The 19175-nt window shown below is 33.6% G+C and overlaps 2 protein-coding genes and 1 pseudogene across 2 annotated transcripts; all 3 read left to right on the top strand.

The window, feature by feature from the left end:
• The first annotated feature begins 281 nt into the window (after positions 1-281).
• LOC120136675 (probable protein disulfide-isomerase A6) lies at positions 282-2640 on the top strand. The gene is made up of 9 exons (XM_039152629.1): positions 282-464; positions 675-759; positions 1233-1330; positions 1456-1511; positions 1664-1781; positions 1921-1948; positions 2046-2137; positions 2211-2367; positions 2440-2640. The coding sequence occupies exons 1-9, from the start codon at positions 310-312 to the stop codon at positions 2623-2625; spliced, it is 975 nt and encodes a 324-aa protein (XP_039008560.1). The 5' UTR covers positions 282-309; the 3' UTR covers positions 2626-2640.
• A 4589-nt stretch (positions 2641-7229) lies between these two features.
• LOC120136674 lies at positions 7230-14229 on the top strand (annotated as a pseudogene).
• A 1960-nt stretch (positions 14230-16189) lies between these two features.
• LOC120136838 lies at positions 16190-16654 on the top strand. The gene has a single exon (XM_039152791.1). The coding sequence runs from the start codon at positions 16190-16192 to the stop codon at positions 16652-16654; it is 465 nt and encodes a 154-aa protein (XP_039008722.1).
• Positions 16655-19175: the final 2521 nt, after the last annotated feature.

Below are 19175 nucleotides of genomic sequence, written 5' to 3'. Positions count from 1 at the left end.
AGGGGGAAAACTAACGCCGTTGACGGCCCGGGTTCCTAAAGTGCTAACATTTGTAACGTTAGACACCCGGACGGACAAAAAATGTAGACACTTATTTGACACAAAAAGTATAGTTTGAGCACTTATTTGGGTATTAAGCCATAAAAGCATGTGAAGTTAAGTGGTTAAATCATAAATAAAACCTTTATTTAAATGAGTATAAGAAATCCCTTAAAAAATCCACGGGTTATAAATAGTAGTAATCCTCGTTTGGCAAGCCATGGACTAGGAATAAATATCGAAGAGGAAGCATCATAGAGAGGAGGAAAAATGGAGAAATCTCAGTTATCGTTAGCCTTTGGAGCCTTGTTGTTCCTGTTATCGGCATCAACAACGGCGGCCGGCGTCGTCGTACTAACCGGAGAAAACTTCAACGAGCAAGTTGGTCAAGACAGAGGAGCTCTCGTCGAGTTCTATGCTCCTTGGTATTGATCTCGTTGTTTTTTCCGCTAGATCCCTCATTAATAGATCCTTAGATCTTATTTCCCAGTAATTGAAATGAAAATGTGTTTTATTTTCTGAATTTGAATCTTCCGTAAGTCATTTTTAGAAAGACGTTAAATGTATGTGATCTCACTTCAGGCTATATGGATTTTGAAAGATGTAATCGGTTTTTATTTTCCTCCGAATCACAGGTGTGGACACTGTCAGAAGCTAGCTCCCGAGTATGAGAAGCTTGCAGAGAGTTTCTCGAAGGCTAAATCCGTCTTGATCGGAAAGGTTAACGATATATAATTATACGACTTTGGTTGTTATTACTTATTAGTGTATGGATTCTGAGAATTTTACTATGATGAGGTTTTTCTTGTTTGCATATGAATTATTATTGATCAGTGTACTTCGTTTTGAATATGAAATGTGAAAATTACACTGTTTTGAAAGATGTCTTGATATTTCTATTGGTCTTATTGATGTATAATTATACGAATTTAGCTGTTATTAGTATACGGTTCTATATGAATTCTGAGAATTCTACTATGATGAAGTTTTTGTTGCTATTTTTATTGACTGCAAAGGTTAGCAATTGTCAATTAATAATTAAACAGATTTTCTTGTTTGCGTATGAACTTCTATTGATCGGTGTATTTCCTTTCGAATATGAACTGTGAAAATTACACTGTTTTGAAAGATTGCCTTGGTATTTCTTTTGGTCTTCATTGAATTTTTTCCCCTTTTTGTTTGATGTGGTATAGGTGGACTGTGATGAGCATAAGAGTCTTTGCAGCAAATATGGTGTTCAAGGCTACCCAACTATTCAATGGTTTCCCAAAGGCTCTTTGAAACCTAAAAAGTGAGTCGAGTTTAACTCGTGGAAACAGAAACTGTGAAGTTTAGATCTTGTTTTGTGTTCTGTAATTGTTGTCAACATTTTGTTTAAAACATTGCTCTTACTACATCTAAAATTATTTTCTCTAGGTATGAAGGACAACGCACTGCTGAGGCCCTTACTGAGTTTGTGAATACTGAAGGAGGTATAACAAAATTGTTATGTGGTTGCTTACTCTATGGAATTCTGTCTTGATTTCTTCTTGTGTGTGTTTCTGAGGTGACTAGCTGTATGTACATTAATGCACAAAGGCAAAAACCCAGTAGGATTCTGCTAAGCTCGTGTATCGTTTTACAGGGACCAATGTGAAAATAACCGCCGCTCCATCCAGTGTTGTAGTGCTAAATGCTGATAATTTTGATGAGGTTGTCCTTGATGAGGCCAAAGACGTGTTGGTTGAGTTTTATGCTCCTTGGTAAACATTTGGTTTATTTTCTGTTGGTAATAGCTGCATCTTACATGTTTAGGGACCTCATGCATGCAACAATTTTTTCTGTTGATGTTCTTTTGCTTCAATTCTGTCCACTTAAATGTGTTTTGGCAATTTCTGATAGGTGTGGCCATTGCAAAAAACTTGCTCCTGTAAGCCTCTATATCTTTGCTTAATAAAGTAGGCGCGATTATTCCGGTACAAGTAGCGATCTCTGTTCTAACCCTCTGCTTTCTTTTGTCTACGTAGACCTATGAAAAGGTAGCAACGGCATTTAAAATGGAAGAAGATGTAATAATAGCTAATCTTGATGCTGATAAATATGGAGATTTATCCGAAAAGTAAGTGTAACTTTAGCCGATAAGTTCGGGTATTCTGTTGATGCATGTTAAGGCCTATGCCTTACGAGTGCAGGTATGGTGTAAGCGGATTTCCAACACTGAAATTCTTTCCAAAGAGCAACAAAACCGGTGAAGATTACACTGGTGACAGAGATTTGGATGCTTTCGTTACCTTCATAAACGAAAAATGTGGCACCAATCGTGATGCAAAAGGGCAGCCAACTTCAAAGGTTCGTAGCTCGTAGTATTCGTCGTTACATCATGTTTGTCATCACCAATTCTTCTGTATGATCTTTGCACAGGCCGGTATTTTTTCAAGTTTGGATCCATTGGTCAAGGAGTTCGTGGCTGCTGGCGGCGATGAGAAGAAAGCAGTCTTTTTGAAGATTAAAGGGGAAGTCGAGAAGCTTAAGGGCTCCGCGTCGATGTATTCAATCGGTTCCTCAATATTCAGCTCCATAGGAAAACTTGTTGCCAATTCTTACTAATCTATCTTGCTGATTGTCAGGTATGGAAAGATATACCTGAACGCTGCTAAAAACTGTATGGAAAAAGGTGCTGATTATCCAAAGAAGGAAAATGAACGGCTGCAACGCATGCTTAACAAGGTACGCTTGAAATCCGAATAAATTTTAGTTTTGGTGATTTGGCTGTCACAACTTGGCATCATACACTTCCATGGCTACGGTGTTTTACGTAACGTTGTTCTGAATCTTCATTTTTCTCGAAGTATCCGTGTCGGAAACCCGTGGTCTGTTCACATATTCGATCTAACCTTGTGTTTTCGTCCTTTGGTGGCAGTCGATAAGCGCAGCAAAAGCTGATGAATTCACTCTCAAGAGGAACATCCTATCGACATTTGCATGAACGGATTCGATGAGTTCTCGACCGCGTTTTTGAGGATCGGTTTTCCGACGATCGCCGTGATTTTTCCGGGCAGCAAATGGTATAGGCCTTTGATTACATGCGTGCAGTTCTTGTAAAGAACTTTCATGTGAGAACTATGACTAGTTAGGACAGTGATTTGATTCGGCATTTTTTTCGGAGTTTTCCCTTTTTGAGTTTTTTTTCTTAGTTCGGACATACGTAAGATTTTATATTTTGCGTAATTTTGTGTTTTTAGCTCGAGTCTTAAACAATGAAGCCAATAGTAAACATTAAGTAAAGGCAAAAGGATAGCTTTTGCATATGTCGTAGACCAATTTATTACTTTTGCTCATATCATATTTTCACGTCAATTTAGCTTTCGAAGTTGTTCAATTGTATCATTTTATACCCTACCCCTAACTTTAAACCCTAAACCATAAGCTAATTACCTCTAAACCATATACCTTAAACTCTAAACACTAACTTATGATTTATAATTTAGGATTTTAAGTAGGGAAAAAGTATAGAATAATGCAATTAAACAAATTTAAAAGCTAAATTAATATAAAATTACGATGGAGACAAAAAATGATAAATTAGCATACCAAATTCAACAAATTGTTATATATTGTCAAATTTTATAGGACTAATTTCATTTTTGACCCTCTAACTTTCTTAAAATGTCATTTCAATCCTGAATACTTTTTCATCTCATTTTGCCTTTAAATTTCTATTCTTTTTTCAAATTGAACCAATGACAGAAAGTATAATAATTTTTTTAGTAATTTTCAAACGTTTTTTTTTTACAAAATTTCATATTTTTTTCTTCTGATTTTTATAATTTTATAATGATATTTTTTAAAAAAAATGTTCCTCAATTATAAAAAAATCCTCCAAAAATTTTTAATATTTACTTTGATGGTTAATATTTAAAAAAAAAAACTATGTATGTAGAAATATATACTAAATAAAATAAACTTTGTAAATTATAATAAAAATTTAAGGAACAAATATCAAAATTGCACATAAACTTTGGTCTAATATATAATGTGATACATAAACTTTGATGTGATGTAATTATATAAAAAATATATTTTTGGTCCAATTGACCACAATTTAAAACATATATATATATATATATATATATATATATATATATATATATATATATATATATAAATATAATTGTTTTCCCGTACAATACATAAACTTTAAATGTTATATTGGTAATGGTATTAGTAATTTATGAAAAATGAATCAAATCAAAGTTTTATGTATAGAATTGTATAAAGTCAAAGTTGATATGTGACATTGAACCTAAAGTTTGTTCGAATAATCAATGAGTCCCACAAAAGGAGCACATTTCGTTAAGTGGCTGTGGGCAAAGCTCTCATGGACCATCTAAACAAGGCGATGAATAAAAGAATATAGAAAATTATATTTTTTAAAAAAATAAAGGAAATATAAAATAACTTTTAGCATGTAAAGATAACTTTCAACCCTTTGACATTGAACATATATATCCCTGATATTCCTGGTGCTCGAACTTGAAAACTCAAGGAATAATAATAATAATTACTTTAATACTGAGGTCACTCGGTTTATGCAATATGTTTTCATTTTCAAAGAAAAGATTAGACCCATTCTCTCTTTTTTCTTTTAATTTTTTATTAATAATATGTTGGTCTAATGAGAAAAGACACTAGAATTTTTAAGTAAGGTCAAAAGTTTGAATTTCAGTGTTTACGAATAGAACAAACTGGGTTGAGAATACCGCTCTATAATGAGATTCTACAAAACTCTATTTGAAATAGTTGATTAATAGATCGATAATTAAAAAGAATTGATTTTTGAAAAAAACAGGGTGAATTCTATATCTAAGGTGGAGACTAAAACTTTATAAGATGAATCACTTTGTATGGTTTTTATATTGCTTATGTTTCTTGTCGTATTTTAACTTTATTCTTCACACTCCTTACATCATCTTCCTTGTGTTAATATTAGTGGAAATTTAAAAACTTTTTAAGGTTTTTTTTTTGGGATAATTTAGCGTAATTTTTGAAAGTGACTTTTAAAAGTACTGTAAAAATGAATTTTTAAAAGTGTTATACAAAGTACAATTTAAAATTTAAGTTTTTGGGTTGTTATTAAAAATAAGTTTAAAAGAAAAAAATGTTCGTTATAGATATTATGTTGTAAATTGAAAATATAACATTTAAATTATATTTTCATCTATTAACATTATGATGTATAAAATATATCAACTTAAATTATAATAAAAATATAAATATTTTAAGATAACACATTAATAAAATTTTTATATATGAAATATTTTATTAATAACAAATTTATTATCAATACTTTTTAACGGGTGGACATAAAATTATTATTCATAATAATTTTAAATAATTGTTTTGACAAAAAGAATATTTAAAAAATAGTAATTAAAATAAATTATTAAGTAATAATTTTTTAAGGATGTTAGTATTAAATTATTAAAATAAAATATAATACATAATTGATTGGAGCCCATGCATTACTAAGGGTAAAATTATAATTTGCTTCCAAACGTAAATCTTTTTTAAAAAAATACATAATTTTTTTTTTTAAAAAAATTATAATTTGACTTTGGTTCCTTGGATAATAAAATCAATTTATCCAATTTTTTTTAAAGTTAAAAATCCTAACTTTTGCTGTTGATTTGAAACAACCGTTTCAATCATAATTTTTTTTCATTTTTACTATTTTGGCATTGATTTTATCGTCGAAACGGGTTTTTTTACCTACTAGTGCTTTTAGAAAGCCACACCAAAACGGCATTAATAGTTTTTATATTTTATTTTTAAATATTTTGTATTTATGTTGAATTCTTTAAAAATATTTATAATAAAATTACAATACAAGTCACTCCATTACTAATAAGATTATAAATAAGTCATCAAATTCTAAAAAATCATAAACAATCACTCAATTAATTGATTATCATAAATATGTTATTGGACCGTTAAAAAATGGAATGAACATTAGAAGGAGATGTTAGAAAACATTTTCTATTAATTTTTTTATTGGATAAGTTACACCATATGTCATCCAATTATTAGTAAGATTACAAATATGTTATTCAATCTTAAAAAGTCGCTCAATTAATAAAAAAGAAAAATTATTTTAGGTTTTGAGATTCTCGAAAATCGGGGCTCCATTCGACGATCACAGATGAAAAGACTACTATTGATAAGAGGGAAAAAAATCCCAAGACGAAGTTCATTAGACGATGGACAACATAGATATAGGTTCAAGAAGTTCATAAATTTTGAGGTGATTTCATGACTTTTGAGAGAGTTTTTGTGAGTATTTAACTCGATAATCGGAGGACATTGAGATGAACCTTATAATAAATTTATGGGTTCATCGACCATCGTATATGATGGCCAACGACAGTTGACGCGATGTTATGTAAACTAGTTACACCGATCAAATTAATTACATGACTTAATTGCTGATATCAATTAGTTGAGTTACTTGATTGTAACTTTTTAAAATTTAATATTTTTAATGAATAAAATATTCCAATCAGAAAGCCTTTTAACATTTAACGTTCAATGATGTATTAATGATAATCAATTAATTGAGTGACTCGTTTATAATTTTTTAAAGTTGGATGAACCATTAATAATCTTACTAATAAATTGAATGACTTATGATGTAATTAACCCAATATTTAGGCTTGATGGGTAATTTTGCTCTGACTTTTTAACTGCATCAATTTTATCCTTCAACTCATTTAATTACATTACCATTTGACCGTGGTTAATCGTTACAGTGGTAATATGATAAATTAGTTATCGTTAATGGTTTAATGATCTATCGACCGAAATGAACGTTTTTCTTAACGATAGTGACTCTAATGAAAGTTTTTCAATCTTGATGACTAAAATGTCAATCTCTTAAAAATTCAATGACTATTAGTGAACTTTAACCTAAAAATTATCATTTAAGATTAGAACTCACAATCCCTTTAAGAAATGAACTAAGAGAAGAGAAAGTTTACACGTGTGTGCAAATTCTGGTGTTTGTTTTCCAGGAAAAAAATGAAAAAAGATTGGATTTTTACAAACTTGAAACTTTGTACCCTTAAAAAGGTTTCGGTTATTAATGCTTTCAAAAGACCGACTTGTTTGTTTAAAAGAACTGATAAACGTGGAAAGCGACTTCCAGTAAACCTCATTTTCGCTTTTTTCTTCAAATAATCAAACACCTTGCCTGCAACAAAATCACCATCACTTTAATCCACCGTTTTCTTTCTTTTTCTTTTTTGTTCTTCAAAGATATCGTAAATGAAGTACGTTTTGATTACTGGAGGAGTCGTTAGTGGACTTGGCAAAGGCGTCACAGCCAGCAGCATAGGCGTCGTCCTTCAAGCTTGTGGCCTTCGTGTCACCTCCATTAAAATTGGTTTCTTTTTTCTTCTTCTTCTTCTCTTTTTCTTTAATTTTTTCTCTTTTATTTTGGGTTTGGGTTCAGGCTTCTGGGTTTCGTTCTTTTCGACCAACAGTGATGCATTTTGGGTGCATTTGTTTGGCGGAAGCGCTGTTTAATCTGCTGACCCTTTTAAGTGTTTATTGTTGTTATTGCTTGCTCTTTGGTTCCTTTGCTTCTTAACTTTTCTGGGTTTATTTTAGATTTTTCATATTTGCAGATCCTTACCTGAACACGGATGCTGGAACCATGTCGCCTTTTGAACATGGGGAGGTTTTTGTTCTTGATGATGGAGGAGAGGTTTTACTATCCCCTTTCTTTTGTCTCTAGCGTTTATTATTTTGTTCTCACAGTAATTTCCAAAAAAAAGAAGAAAAAATGGACGTTTTTGCAATAGAATATTTAATTAATTTGGTTTTTTGTTGATGTTTGGTCTTTAAAAGGTTGATTTGGATTTGGGTAATTATGAGCGTTTCCTTGATGTTACTCTTACTAAAGACAACAACATTACTACTGGCAAGATATATCAGGTATTCCAGTTTTTTTCAGGGTAGATGCTAATGTGTTTGTTCAGTGTTCACATGAGTTAAATTAGTGGATGAAAATTTGTGATCGTGTCGTATTTTTGTACCAGTCCGTCCTCGATAAGGAACGGAAAGGTGATTATCTTGGAAAGACTGTTCAGGTGACTTTTCTTATTACCGACAACGTAGCTACTTTTGTATTCTTAAAGAAAGGATAAGGATAAATTCATGTTCTTGCCGCTTTTTTGTGGATCCCAGGTTGTTCCACACATCACAGATGCTATTAAGGATTGGATCGAGTCGGTTGCTCTCATTCCTGTAGATGGAAAAGAGGGTCCTGCAGATGTGTGTGATAGAGTTGGGAGGCACTGTTGGTATGTTCCATTGTTTAAAGACATTATACGTGTCAAGAATTCACTCTATTCCTTTCTTTTTGTGGAGGGTTGAAAAATGATTGATCCTTTTTATTGGGGTGGGGGTGTTTCTTTAGGTGACATCGAATCAATGCCATTCATTGAGGCTTTGCGGCAGTTGTCCTTTTCAGTTGGTAAGCTAGTGTTTTCTGTTTAACCAGAAAGGTTAATAATACACTGTAGCTTTATCTGTATGTCGATTTGTCTGTGAATCGTTAACTTGGTTATTTGCCTTGTCATGTGGTGCCCAGTGCTTATTTAGGTCAACACAGACGTGATGACCTTTCGGATCCACATGTAGTCACAGGCCAGAAAGTTGTGCCTATAGGAGAATCTGGATTAATAAGGAATGTATCGGCCTAGATTATTATTTTTTCCTTTGGTAATACAATTTAAGTAAGCAGTGCTGCCAACTGTGCAACTTATGCATTATATAAGTGTACAAAGCTATGCTGATCAGTAGGTTAAATATTTTGGACATGTATTCGCAGTGTGGTCACGTACAAACAGATATAGGTTGATAAATGAGAAGTATTGACTGATCAGGTTTCTGAACAATTGGTAGCCATTCCCATCCTGTTAAACTCTCAATCTAAAACATTTGATTATGCATCTATTGTGTGGCACAAAGAGACTTTATATCAGTCTATTGAGTATCTTTGGATATGAATCTTCATGTGTTGTAATACATTTCATTTTCTTCCTCAGGCCCGGATAATTTCTGCCTCATTCATGTCAGCCTAATACCTGTGCTGAGTGTAGTTGGAGAGCAAGTAATACACCATAACTTTCCTTATACATAATACATGAATTGCTAGTTCTTTTAGATCATTGTTTGGATTTTATTTTTTAACTGACGTCAGTTAAGTTCCTTATTAGACATTGCCACCAATTGTGGTGAAAATAATTCTCCCTCCCTCTCTCTATGATGCAGAAAACTAAGCCTACACAACACAGTGTTCGAGAACTTAGGGCATTAGGTTTGACTCCTCATCTGCTTGCATGTCGCTCAGCTCAGGTACACTACCTTGCATGTACTTTCATGTTGTAGAGGATTTTGTGATTAGAATCTTTTTGAAGAGTTGCATCATTGCATTTTCCTCTTTCTGCAGTATTACTGCCTTGGCTCATTGTAGCAGTTTTAGGCATTTTTATTAGTTTTTAAATGGGTTGGCATGAACCTAGCAATCATCCTTTTTGAGTGTGGCATTGTGTTGGCACTATACTGATGCTAGTTTGCTGAGAATATATTGTTGAACTTGTCATATATAACTTGGCATTCATATCATATGAATATTTTTATTTAAAATTGCATTTTTTCTGCTTTCTCTCTTGGGTTTACTTTTGTTTTCTCTTCTTATCTTGCTGGATATCCTTTTGATTGCTTTGTTTTTGACTTTTCTTGATTTGTCCTTGTCCCAAACTGATGGTAATTATATCCTTTTGGTTGGTGACTTACAGCCTTTATTGGATAATACAAAGGTGAAACTTTCACAATTTTGTCACGTGGAGGTAAATTTGTTTGCCAAATTCGGTTTTTATTCTTTTGATTTAGATTTGTCATCTCAACTATCAATTGTGTTTTTTTTTCCTTATGGTTCTCCACAGGCTGCCAACATCCTAAATATTCATGATGTTCCCAACATTTGGCATATTCCTCTCTTACTTAGAGTATGTTCCATTGCAGCTTCCATTTCTATGGAACTTAAAGATTCATAGTCTCTCATTTATATTTTTTAATGATGTTTCATATTGACTATTGCTTCAGAACCAAAATGCCCATCATTCAATTCTGAAACAGCTGAATTTGCTCAGGTTAGTTTTTGGTGAACATTTCCATCATCTCCCTCCTTTTAATTTAATTTTATTTTTATCGTTGGAAAACTAAGTTTATTTGTTACGACTTAAACTCTCTGCTGCACAATGGGTATGGCCTAGGCAATCAATATTTTGTATGGAACATCACTAGTTGATTTTTTTTTTTCTTTTTCAATTTTGATCTCAGTGTTTTTAGCTCTAGGCAAAAGGTTATATTTGTTACTGGTTGGCATATCAGACTAGTTGCAGGAATTTTTTACCAGTTATACTAAGTAGTTTTAAAGTGTTTCAGCATTGCCGCACGTCCAGATTTAGAAGCTTGGAACAGGAGGGCAGAAACTTTTGATAATCTCACTGATTCAGTTAGTACTCTTAATTTAGCTCTAATTGTGTCCAGTTTGAAATAGAAAAAATTATGTCATTTGTGATACAAAAATGTATCATGTGTGCAGGTGAGGATTGCAATGGTGGGGAAGTATGTTGGTCTGACAGACTCGTATCTATCTGTCATGAAGGTGTAATACTAGTTTAATTTTATGCCTTTTAGACATCCTTAATTTTATCTTTATTACATCGTTTTGGAAAAATCCTGTTCTTCAATGGACACATTATGTTGTACGAAAAGGCCTTCTGGTATACTATTATTGCTGTTATTTTATCCATCTTTTCATGCTTTTAGACTATGGTGCTAGGTAACTGGTAAGGTTTTCATAAACAAGTATCCAAAATTTTCATTTGCTGGAGAGGCTAGCATCAGGATCACTTCATAACTTTGTTTTGCATCATATTCTACATCTTCATATTGTATAAGCTAAGATCATTTGTTAAAAGCCAAATTGTAAAAATTAGGTATTTTTTTATTGTGCCTGGTGTATGGTCATATGCCTCCTAAAGAGTTGCATGTTTTCTGGATACAGAAGTTTAGTGGCTTCTTGATTTAAATCCGGTGATAATCACTGTTATTTTCTTCTACCCCTCTATAAATGTTTTCCTTTGCACATAGGCACTTTTACATGCTTCTATTGCATGCTCCTTGAAGCCATCTATCGACTGGATTGCTGCTTCAGATCTTGAAGATGATACTGCTCGATCGGTACTGATCTAGTAGCACTTTTTCTATTACATTCTTTTATTTCTTCGAAAATGATGGTCAAAACATTTTTCTATCTCATCCAGGCACCAGAAGCTCATGCTGCTGCATGGAAGAGTTTAAGAGTAAGCCTTTTTATAGTTGTACTTATACCCATTGTTTTAAATGCTCGACTTCCTCCACAGCCAGATTCATACTTTACAACCTATCTTGGTTTAGCACTTTTATGATCTAGTTTCTTGCAAGTTAGGTTAAAAATATATTATTTATGTAGCCCTTAAAACTTAAGTTTCTGTGCTAAATTGGGTCATGCATTACCGGTTCAATAGTTACCCTTTCTATTTAGGTCACTGGACTGTTTTGAGTCAGCATAGCGTACTCTAAAGAGAATTGGAGATGAGCTGGTGTTGCAGAAAATGATTTTTTTCCTTCAAATTATTATTTGCAGAATGCTGAATGTGTCCTAGTTCCTGGTGGATTTGGAGATCGTGGTGTGTGTGGAATGATATTGGCAGCAAAATATGCTAGAGAGAATAATGTTCCTTATCTTGGTATTTGCTTGGGCATGCAGATATCTGTCATCGAGTATGCCAGATCTGTAAGTGACTTTTTCTTTCAAATACATGTTTTTTACTTCCCAAACCACACATTAAAGCTTTTCGAATCATTTGATCCAGGTTCTTGGTCTAGAAAAGGCAAACAGCCACGAGTTTGACGAGGATACACCTGATCCTGTCGTCATTTTTATGCCTGAAGTATATAATATTGCTCATTGTACTTTTTCATACATCTTCCATGTATATAGTGAGATTATTTTCTATTTTATGTGTCAGGGCTCCAGGACGCATATGGGAAGCACAATGAGACTGGGATCTAGAAGAACACTATTTCAGAACCCTGATTGTGTTACTTCCAAATTGTATGTTATTATCCATTGATTTGTTTAATTTAGAAAATTCTTCAAACATTATGTCTGAAAAAGAAAAAAAAAATTAATTCATTTGTCTCCCATTTGTGCAATGTGGGTGCTTTTGCCTTCTGACCTCTGGATAACAAAGTTCATTTAACACCAAGTACTTTACTAGGGTACAGTGCTGTCTATTTAGGTGGCATTGCTTGCTTCCCATGAAATCGTTACTTCATCCGAATTATTTGTCAAGATGTTGCTCTGTAAAATAAGCCCTTTTTATGCACCAAAACGAAAGCCTGTTTTTTATTTGTCCTGTGGTTGCCCCTGCTTCTAATCGTTTGTTTTGATTGCCATGCATGATAAATTATTTTTTATACCACTGGCTAGGTACTGCAATCCACATTATGTAGATGAACGACACCGGCATAGATATGAGGTTAGTCAAGTTGATTTAACTGGAAAGAAGAGAACTTGGATTTACTGGAATAAGTTCATCTTTTACAATATGATTTCTTGCCCTTTATATGACACTGCTGCAGGTAAACCCAGATTTCATCGGTACTCTTGAAGAAGCTGGGCTGAACTTTGTCGGGAAGGATGAAACTGGGAAAAGGATGGAGGTGGGTTTACATGTGCATTTTTCCCTCCTTTCGATGCTCTTTTGTTGTGTGTGTAGCCATCTTTTGTATTCAATGTGATTTTGAAATATTCCTTATAGCCAAGAAAAGAATAAGTTCATTTCTTCTTTTTCGTGTTTTGCAGGTTCTGGAGCTTCCAGGTCATCCATTTTATGTTGGTGTGCAGTTCCATCCCGAATTTAAATCACGTCCAGGAAAGCCCTCGGCTCTATTTTTAGGTACTTAATTCTTCACATGCAAATCCAGAGCTCGTGCATGGTTTTTTTTTCTTCCCCGACCGCCTTTGTGCATGTTTGAGTGCATAATTTGTCATTGATACCTTTATAAAATGAAAATTATGTGAAAATGACCCAATGCAGAATGTCATGGTCTCATATGGGACAGTTGAATATTCATCGCATTTAACATTATGAAATAGAATAACTGTCATTTGTCTGGATTTCGATCGAACCATGTAAATTCGTTTCGTCCTTCCAGATGGAGCTTCCCCGTGCTATACTGTTATGAATATGGATGAATATAAAAAAGTCCACATACTTGGTCATAAAGTTTCCATGTTTTCTCATGAATTTGGCATGTGAAATGATAATAACATTGGTGCCTGTGCGATTTTAGGTCTTATATTATCCGCAAGAGGGAAATTGGAAACATACCTTACAAGGCATCAAAATGGCAGTTGATTTACAATTTAATTTCAATACATCCGCATCAGTTTTACGAGGTAAACATCCCTCTGAAAGTTCTATCTGTCGAAACTTTCCATAGGCAGGCTTAGTAACCTGCTTGGTTTAGAGGACATGATTTGACCTTGATAGCATCTGCTCTAGGGACTCGATTCCACGCCAGCATCCATGGCTGGTTTGTTCAGCTGCATTTTCGGCTATTGTTTGCTCATGTTTCTTGAATTCTACTTAATTACATTATTTCGTCTAGTGATCCAACCGGTACTAGTGACGGTATTTTCCTATACATACGGAAGTTGACATGGTCTAGCATCAGATAGCTCAAATAAATACAACTTTGATGTATTTTGCTTCATTTTAACTGATACCAAGATCATTGAATGTAGGACGAAATGATAGATTCGACGTCTTATGGTATTGATATACGCAAAGAGGTTCTTCTCTCGAGTCTTTATTGCAATAGAACTAAGGTCCGAGCTCTCTTACTCGATGTGTTGTTCTTAGATGCCCCCATGATGTAGGGATATAACCTGTGATACGAGGCCAAATTTTCAAGGGCTTGTACTTGAAATTTGTAGCTTTACGATTGAAAGTTGCAACATTCTTGATTGATTTTCGTTTCTATTCTGCAATTTTTTTTGTTGGATGGAACTCGTGGGATTAGGAGTGAGGAAAGACATTTGGCCGTAATTTCCGACGAAATGCATGTCTTACACTATCACCACACGAATCATTATCGGTCGTGACTCTCTATCCAAATAAAAAAAAATGAACCGTCGTCTAATACCGAATTCGATGTTTTGATTAATTTGATCAAATACACGTGATCTTTTTTATGGTGGGGGAGGGAGAGGTGGTGTTTTGAGATTGGTAAGGACATGAGGCATGAGGTATTAATGTTAGCAAGCGAGGTAGATATGAAGAGGAAACAAATGATTCGTCGTACTTGGCAAAGCGAACCATGATTCTCGTACTCGGACGCGTTTCTAAACTCAGTTACCCTACGCATGCACATGCTCTTCCATCCATCTATACCATAGTGTTCGGTGAATTATTTGTACTCTATACTCTTTTTGGAGTATTTTAGGCTTTTAGTCCCCAACATTTCATTTTGGAGCAAAATGTCTCCTGTTTGGATGAAAATTGGTAATTGACTAGTTGCCATTGTTTCATATGAAAATTGGTAATTGACGAGTTGTCATTGTTTCATATGGACATGGCAAGTCCATGTGTAATGCAACTTCATAAATTCTTTTTAGAGTAAACTATAATTATAATTAATTACATATATACTTGTAAATAGTTTAAACATATTTTTTTTGATGATGTGGTATCACACGTGGATATGTTACATCAATAGGAAGCGTTGACTGTTAGTCACTTGGAGATTTTCATCCACCCAAGGGATATTTTGCTCCAAAATATAATATTGCATGTTAAAGTGCTCCGAAAAAAGATAAAGGCAAAGTGACCATTTTTGCAAACTTTGAAGCACCTCTAGAGTAGAAAGTATGACAATATAAACTCCTAACGAAAAGAAATGCAGCGAGAAGAACATACTTTTCTCCTTCATTTAGGTTTACAGCGATCATTTTTGCAAACTTTGAAGGGGTAATTTTATTATTCTTTTTCTTCGATGAATAATAAAATATGAAAAAGAAAGCAACTTTTAATATTATATATATCAAAATTTTAGTTTAAAATGGGAAAAACGAATGGATGACACACTCAAACCCTAATTCATGGTGGATTTGTGCTTTAACTAACTTCATTTCTTTAACAATCTTGTATAGAATATGGAGAAGAAAGAGACTTGTTGATGGAATAAATAAGTACTCTCTTTGGTCGTTAACGGTTCATTCATTCTAATTTAAGTGTAAATCTATGATTGATGAGAGAGCGATTATCGATCACTAATTAATATGTATAAGTTTTTTGATATAGAATAGGGAGAAGAAAGAGACTCGTTGATGGACTAAATAAGTCTCTTTGGTAGTTGGTGGTTCATCCATTCTAATTTAAGTGTAGATCTACGATTGATGAGAGAACGATTACCGATAATTGTTTCTATGTGAGAGAAAAGAAGAGAAAGGTTATGTGGGAGAGAAGATGATAGTTGTAGATAAGGGAGCTAAGAGAGAGAAACCCCTTCTCAATCTTTCCTCTATGTATAAATATCACGAATATAGAATGATTGGTGTCAGGTCTAAGGTCATTATGTAGACCTATTGATAGACTAGCAGACTTACAGATATAACGATTAACTATTAAATTTGACTATATCAAAGCTCATGTAAAAAGTCGAGAAAATGGACTTCAAAGAAAGATCATGACAAAGGATAGTTTCAGAGATGGTGTGATATCTTTGAGGATCTTTGTTTACGAAGATTTAAGGTAGTTTTTGAAGAATATCTTCGGGTATAACAATTCAAACCCTAATTCATGGTTGATTAGTGGTTTCACTAATTTCATTTTTAACAAACTTGTAACAATAGTAATAGTAATAGTAATAATAATAATAAATAATGATATCATGTATTATAAGATACGTGCCATCAATCTCCCAACCACCTATCTTTGTTTCTTTCTCTTGAAAAGAAGTAGCTGCAGAAACAAAGAAACCAAAAGCAGTAATGGAAGGTGTTTCTGTAACTGTGTGCAATACTTTGAGAGGCTACTGGAACTGGAGAGGCTACGTCAAGCTCAACGGTTCTACCGGTGCACGGCGGAGCAAGGTGGTGAGACTTGGTTCTTGCACCCGGAGGCGGCGGTGGCGGAGGAGGAGGTTATGGAGGATGAGGGTCAAGGCGAAGCTGAGAATAATACCTTCGCCCAAGAAGTTGTTTGTTTGGTTACGAGACGCCTACGTGAAAACCATGCAGGGATTAGCCAATTCCGGGGTTGTGGTTAACACCGCCTATGGGGGAGCCATCGGTGGTGGTGGTGGTCGGAGCGCTGCTGCCTTCGGGAAGCGTCCGGTGAAAGAATACGACGACAAAATGATTGTAGATGTCTATAAATCAATGGCGATGGTTCAAGGTCAGCTGCTGCCTCGTGAGGCAAGGAAGCTTAGCTCTGCAATTATTTGTCAACCGTGAAACAATGTTGAGGGTAACTAATTTAGACTCTTGTTTTCTTTTTCTTAGATTATGCGAATTATATAAAAAAAATTACATTTTGATACGTAAATTATCATTTTCGTCTTATTTTATTAGAAGATTACGAATATTCAATAAAAATATGGCACAAACACATTGTTATTAACAAGTCCGTGTTAAATTAAGACGAAAATGATAATTTAGATGTAAAGCTGAAAAAAGTACTAAAATGAAAAAGAATGAAATTCAAGTGTCAAATTGTAAATCAAGCCTTCCTATTATATTGTGATAAAAACTGCCAATAAAATTGTTGGATGTGGCAAATGAGATGTTAAATTTGCTTACCTAAATAATTTGGGGCCTCAAAAGGACTTAATTAATTAATAGTGGGATGAGGCATTAGGTCTCCTAAGTAAGATTATGTGTTCGAATCCCAACGTTTGCGAATGGAGCAAACTGGGTTGAGAGGGTAACCCTCGCCTCTGCAGTACCTGATCTGGATTAGTCGGTCAATAGATCGGATATCATTGATTAATTAAAAAAATTGATTGGTATAATTAAGCATAAATTATGTTTTAAGCGTGTTAGATCGTGCTTGGATTAAATTAAAATATGAATAATAAAATAATGATCAGTCTAGCTGAAAATCTCTTTTCAATTTGAAATATATTAAATATATATATTAATATTTTATAAAATTTCAGAAACAGTTTATTATTATTATTTTTTAAAAAATGAGTGACAGTTTTTAAATAGTAATAAATTCGAGTTGGTGGGTAGCTGGACATTTTGAATATCAAATGAATAACCTATTGAAAAGGATCAACAGCGATCCTTCGAATAACCAACAATCAATTGATCTAATAAAACGAGATATTGAATCTGTAAGATCAATAGTTAAAATTATAACGTCTACGAATGTAATAAATTGGACTTAGAGAGTTTTCCTCATAATAGGCCTTTGCAAAGCCCCATGTAGATTACCATCTCATACCTCCGAGTTGTAGAAAGACCGGCATGAACCGCCATTGAAGTCTCGGATGAAACCGTCATTGACCGAGGTGATCAGGCGCCTGCTGCCTTCATCGGAGGTGATGCAGAGAATGTCTTTGATTTGGTATAAGAGACTTTTGTCCCACAAAAAAGTGTCAAAAAATATAAACTTGTTTCTATGTATATACAGACGTATCCGTAGCAAATTTTCAGAATTTCTCTACCATTTTCATAAGATTCTGTGTGTAACTCTGTGCCTAATCTCTGCTAAAGAATAAAAGTAAACTCGACTAGACTCGATTTAACTCACTGCGGAGGACGGAGCTTCCTCTACAGCCACTTCTCCGCAGTTTGACATCCAGTGCCATAAAAGTTTTTGCTTTTATTTCATCTCCCAGGAAGTCGCATTCATCCAATATGAACTCTTCATCCATGTCCGGCAACGCCTGTACTGCTGTAACTACAATCTCTATTGAAATGGGGTTCGAGTTCCCGCCATCCTTCTTCTCCGTTAAAGACGAAACAGCACCGGCCATACTGTCATTCTAGTTTCGTGATTTCTTCGAATGTACGGAACTCGACATGTTTTCTAGTTGACCTTTGTAGTTACGGTTAGACCCTGTGTTTGAATCCAGGCATGCTGGCTCCAGCAAGTAACCGATTTCACCTTCTCGATCGAAACAGATGCTACAGGAGATTGAGAACTCTTAGCTGCCTGCACCGGCTTCACTTCTCGAACCACGTTTTCTGATTCGGAACATTGGAGGGTGTCGTAACCGTCTTTCGGTTGGGCCCCGGAATTGGGCTTCGACTTGAAAAATGTGATTGGAGTCGCCACCGATTATTTATTTAAAAAATAAATAGGTTAATCGGATACATTATATCTTACCTGATCTGCGTCTTACCAAAGATATGTCGGATTCGGGAGTCGATTACGGTCAAGGAAGGATTAGCACCCTTGAACCGCCCTTTCGGTACTACGTAATTTGCCGGTTGTCTTAAATTAAGAAAATTGTAATTTAAAATTAAAAGGTAAAAATACGATTACAATTACTTACCTTAGATAGTTTTAAAGGTGTGGCCTTAAGAAGGTCAAAAAACCATGTTAGATAAAAAGATAATAGATAAAAAGGTAAGAAATAAATAAATTAATTAAATTAAAATAAAGAGAAAACAAATTAAATAAAAGATAAGATAAAGAAAACAAAGATAAAATAATAAGTAAAATAAATATAGAAAAAAAAGAAAAAAATATAGAAATAAAACAAATAAATAAAATAATAATAAAAAAGTAAAAATAATATATATAAAATAAAAAAATAAAAAAAGTAATATATATATATATATATATATAAATTAATAAAACTGATAATAAAAAATAATATATTTATATATATAATCTAAAAAAATAAAAATATATACTAAAGTAAAAAAGAAAATACATAAAATGTAAAAAAAATATTACATGAAAAAAAAAGAAAAGAAAAATAACAAAACAATTAAATAAAATGAGTAACAAGGGAAATGT

The sequence above is a fragment of the Hibiscus syriacus genome, unplaced genomic scaffold (genome assembly GCF_006381635.1).
Source record: "Hibiscus syriacus cultivar Baekdansim isolate YM2019G1 unplaced genomic scaffold, ASM638163v2 tig00110637_pilon, whole genome shotgun sequence".
NCBI lineage: Eukaryota > Viridiplantae > Streptophyta > Magnoliopsida > Malvales > Malvaceae > Hibiscus > Hibiscus syriacus.
The sequence above is the reverse complement of the archived record's forward strand: the minus strand, read 5'-3'. Positions and strand labels throughout refer to the sequence as shown.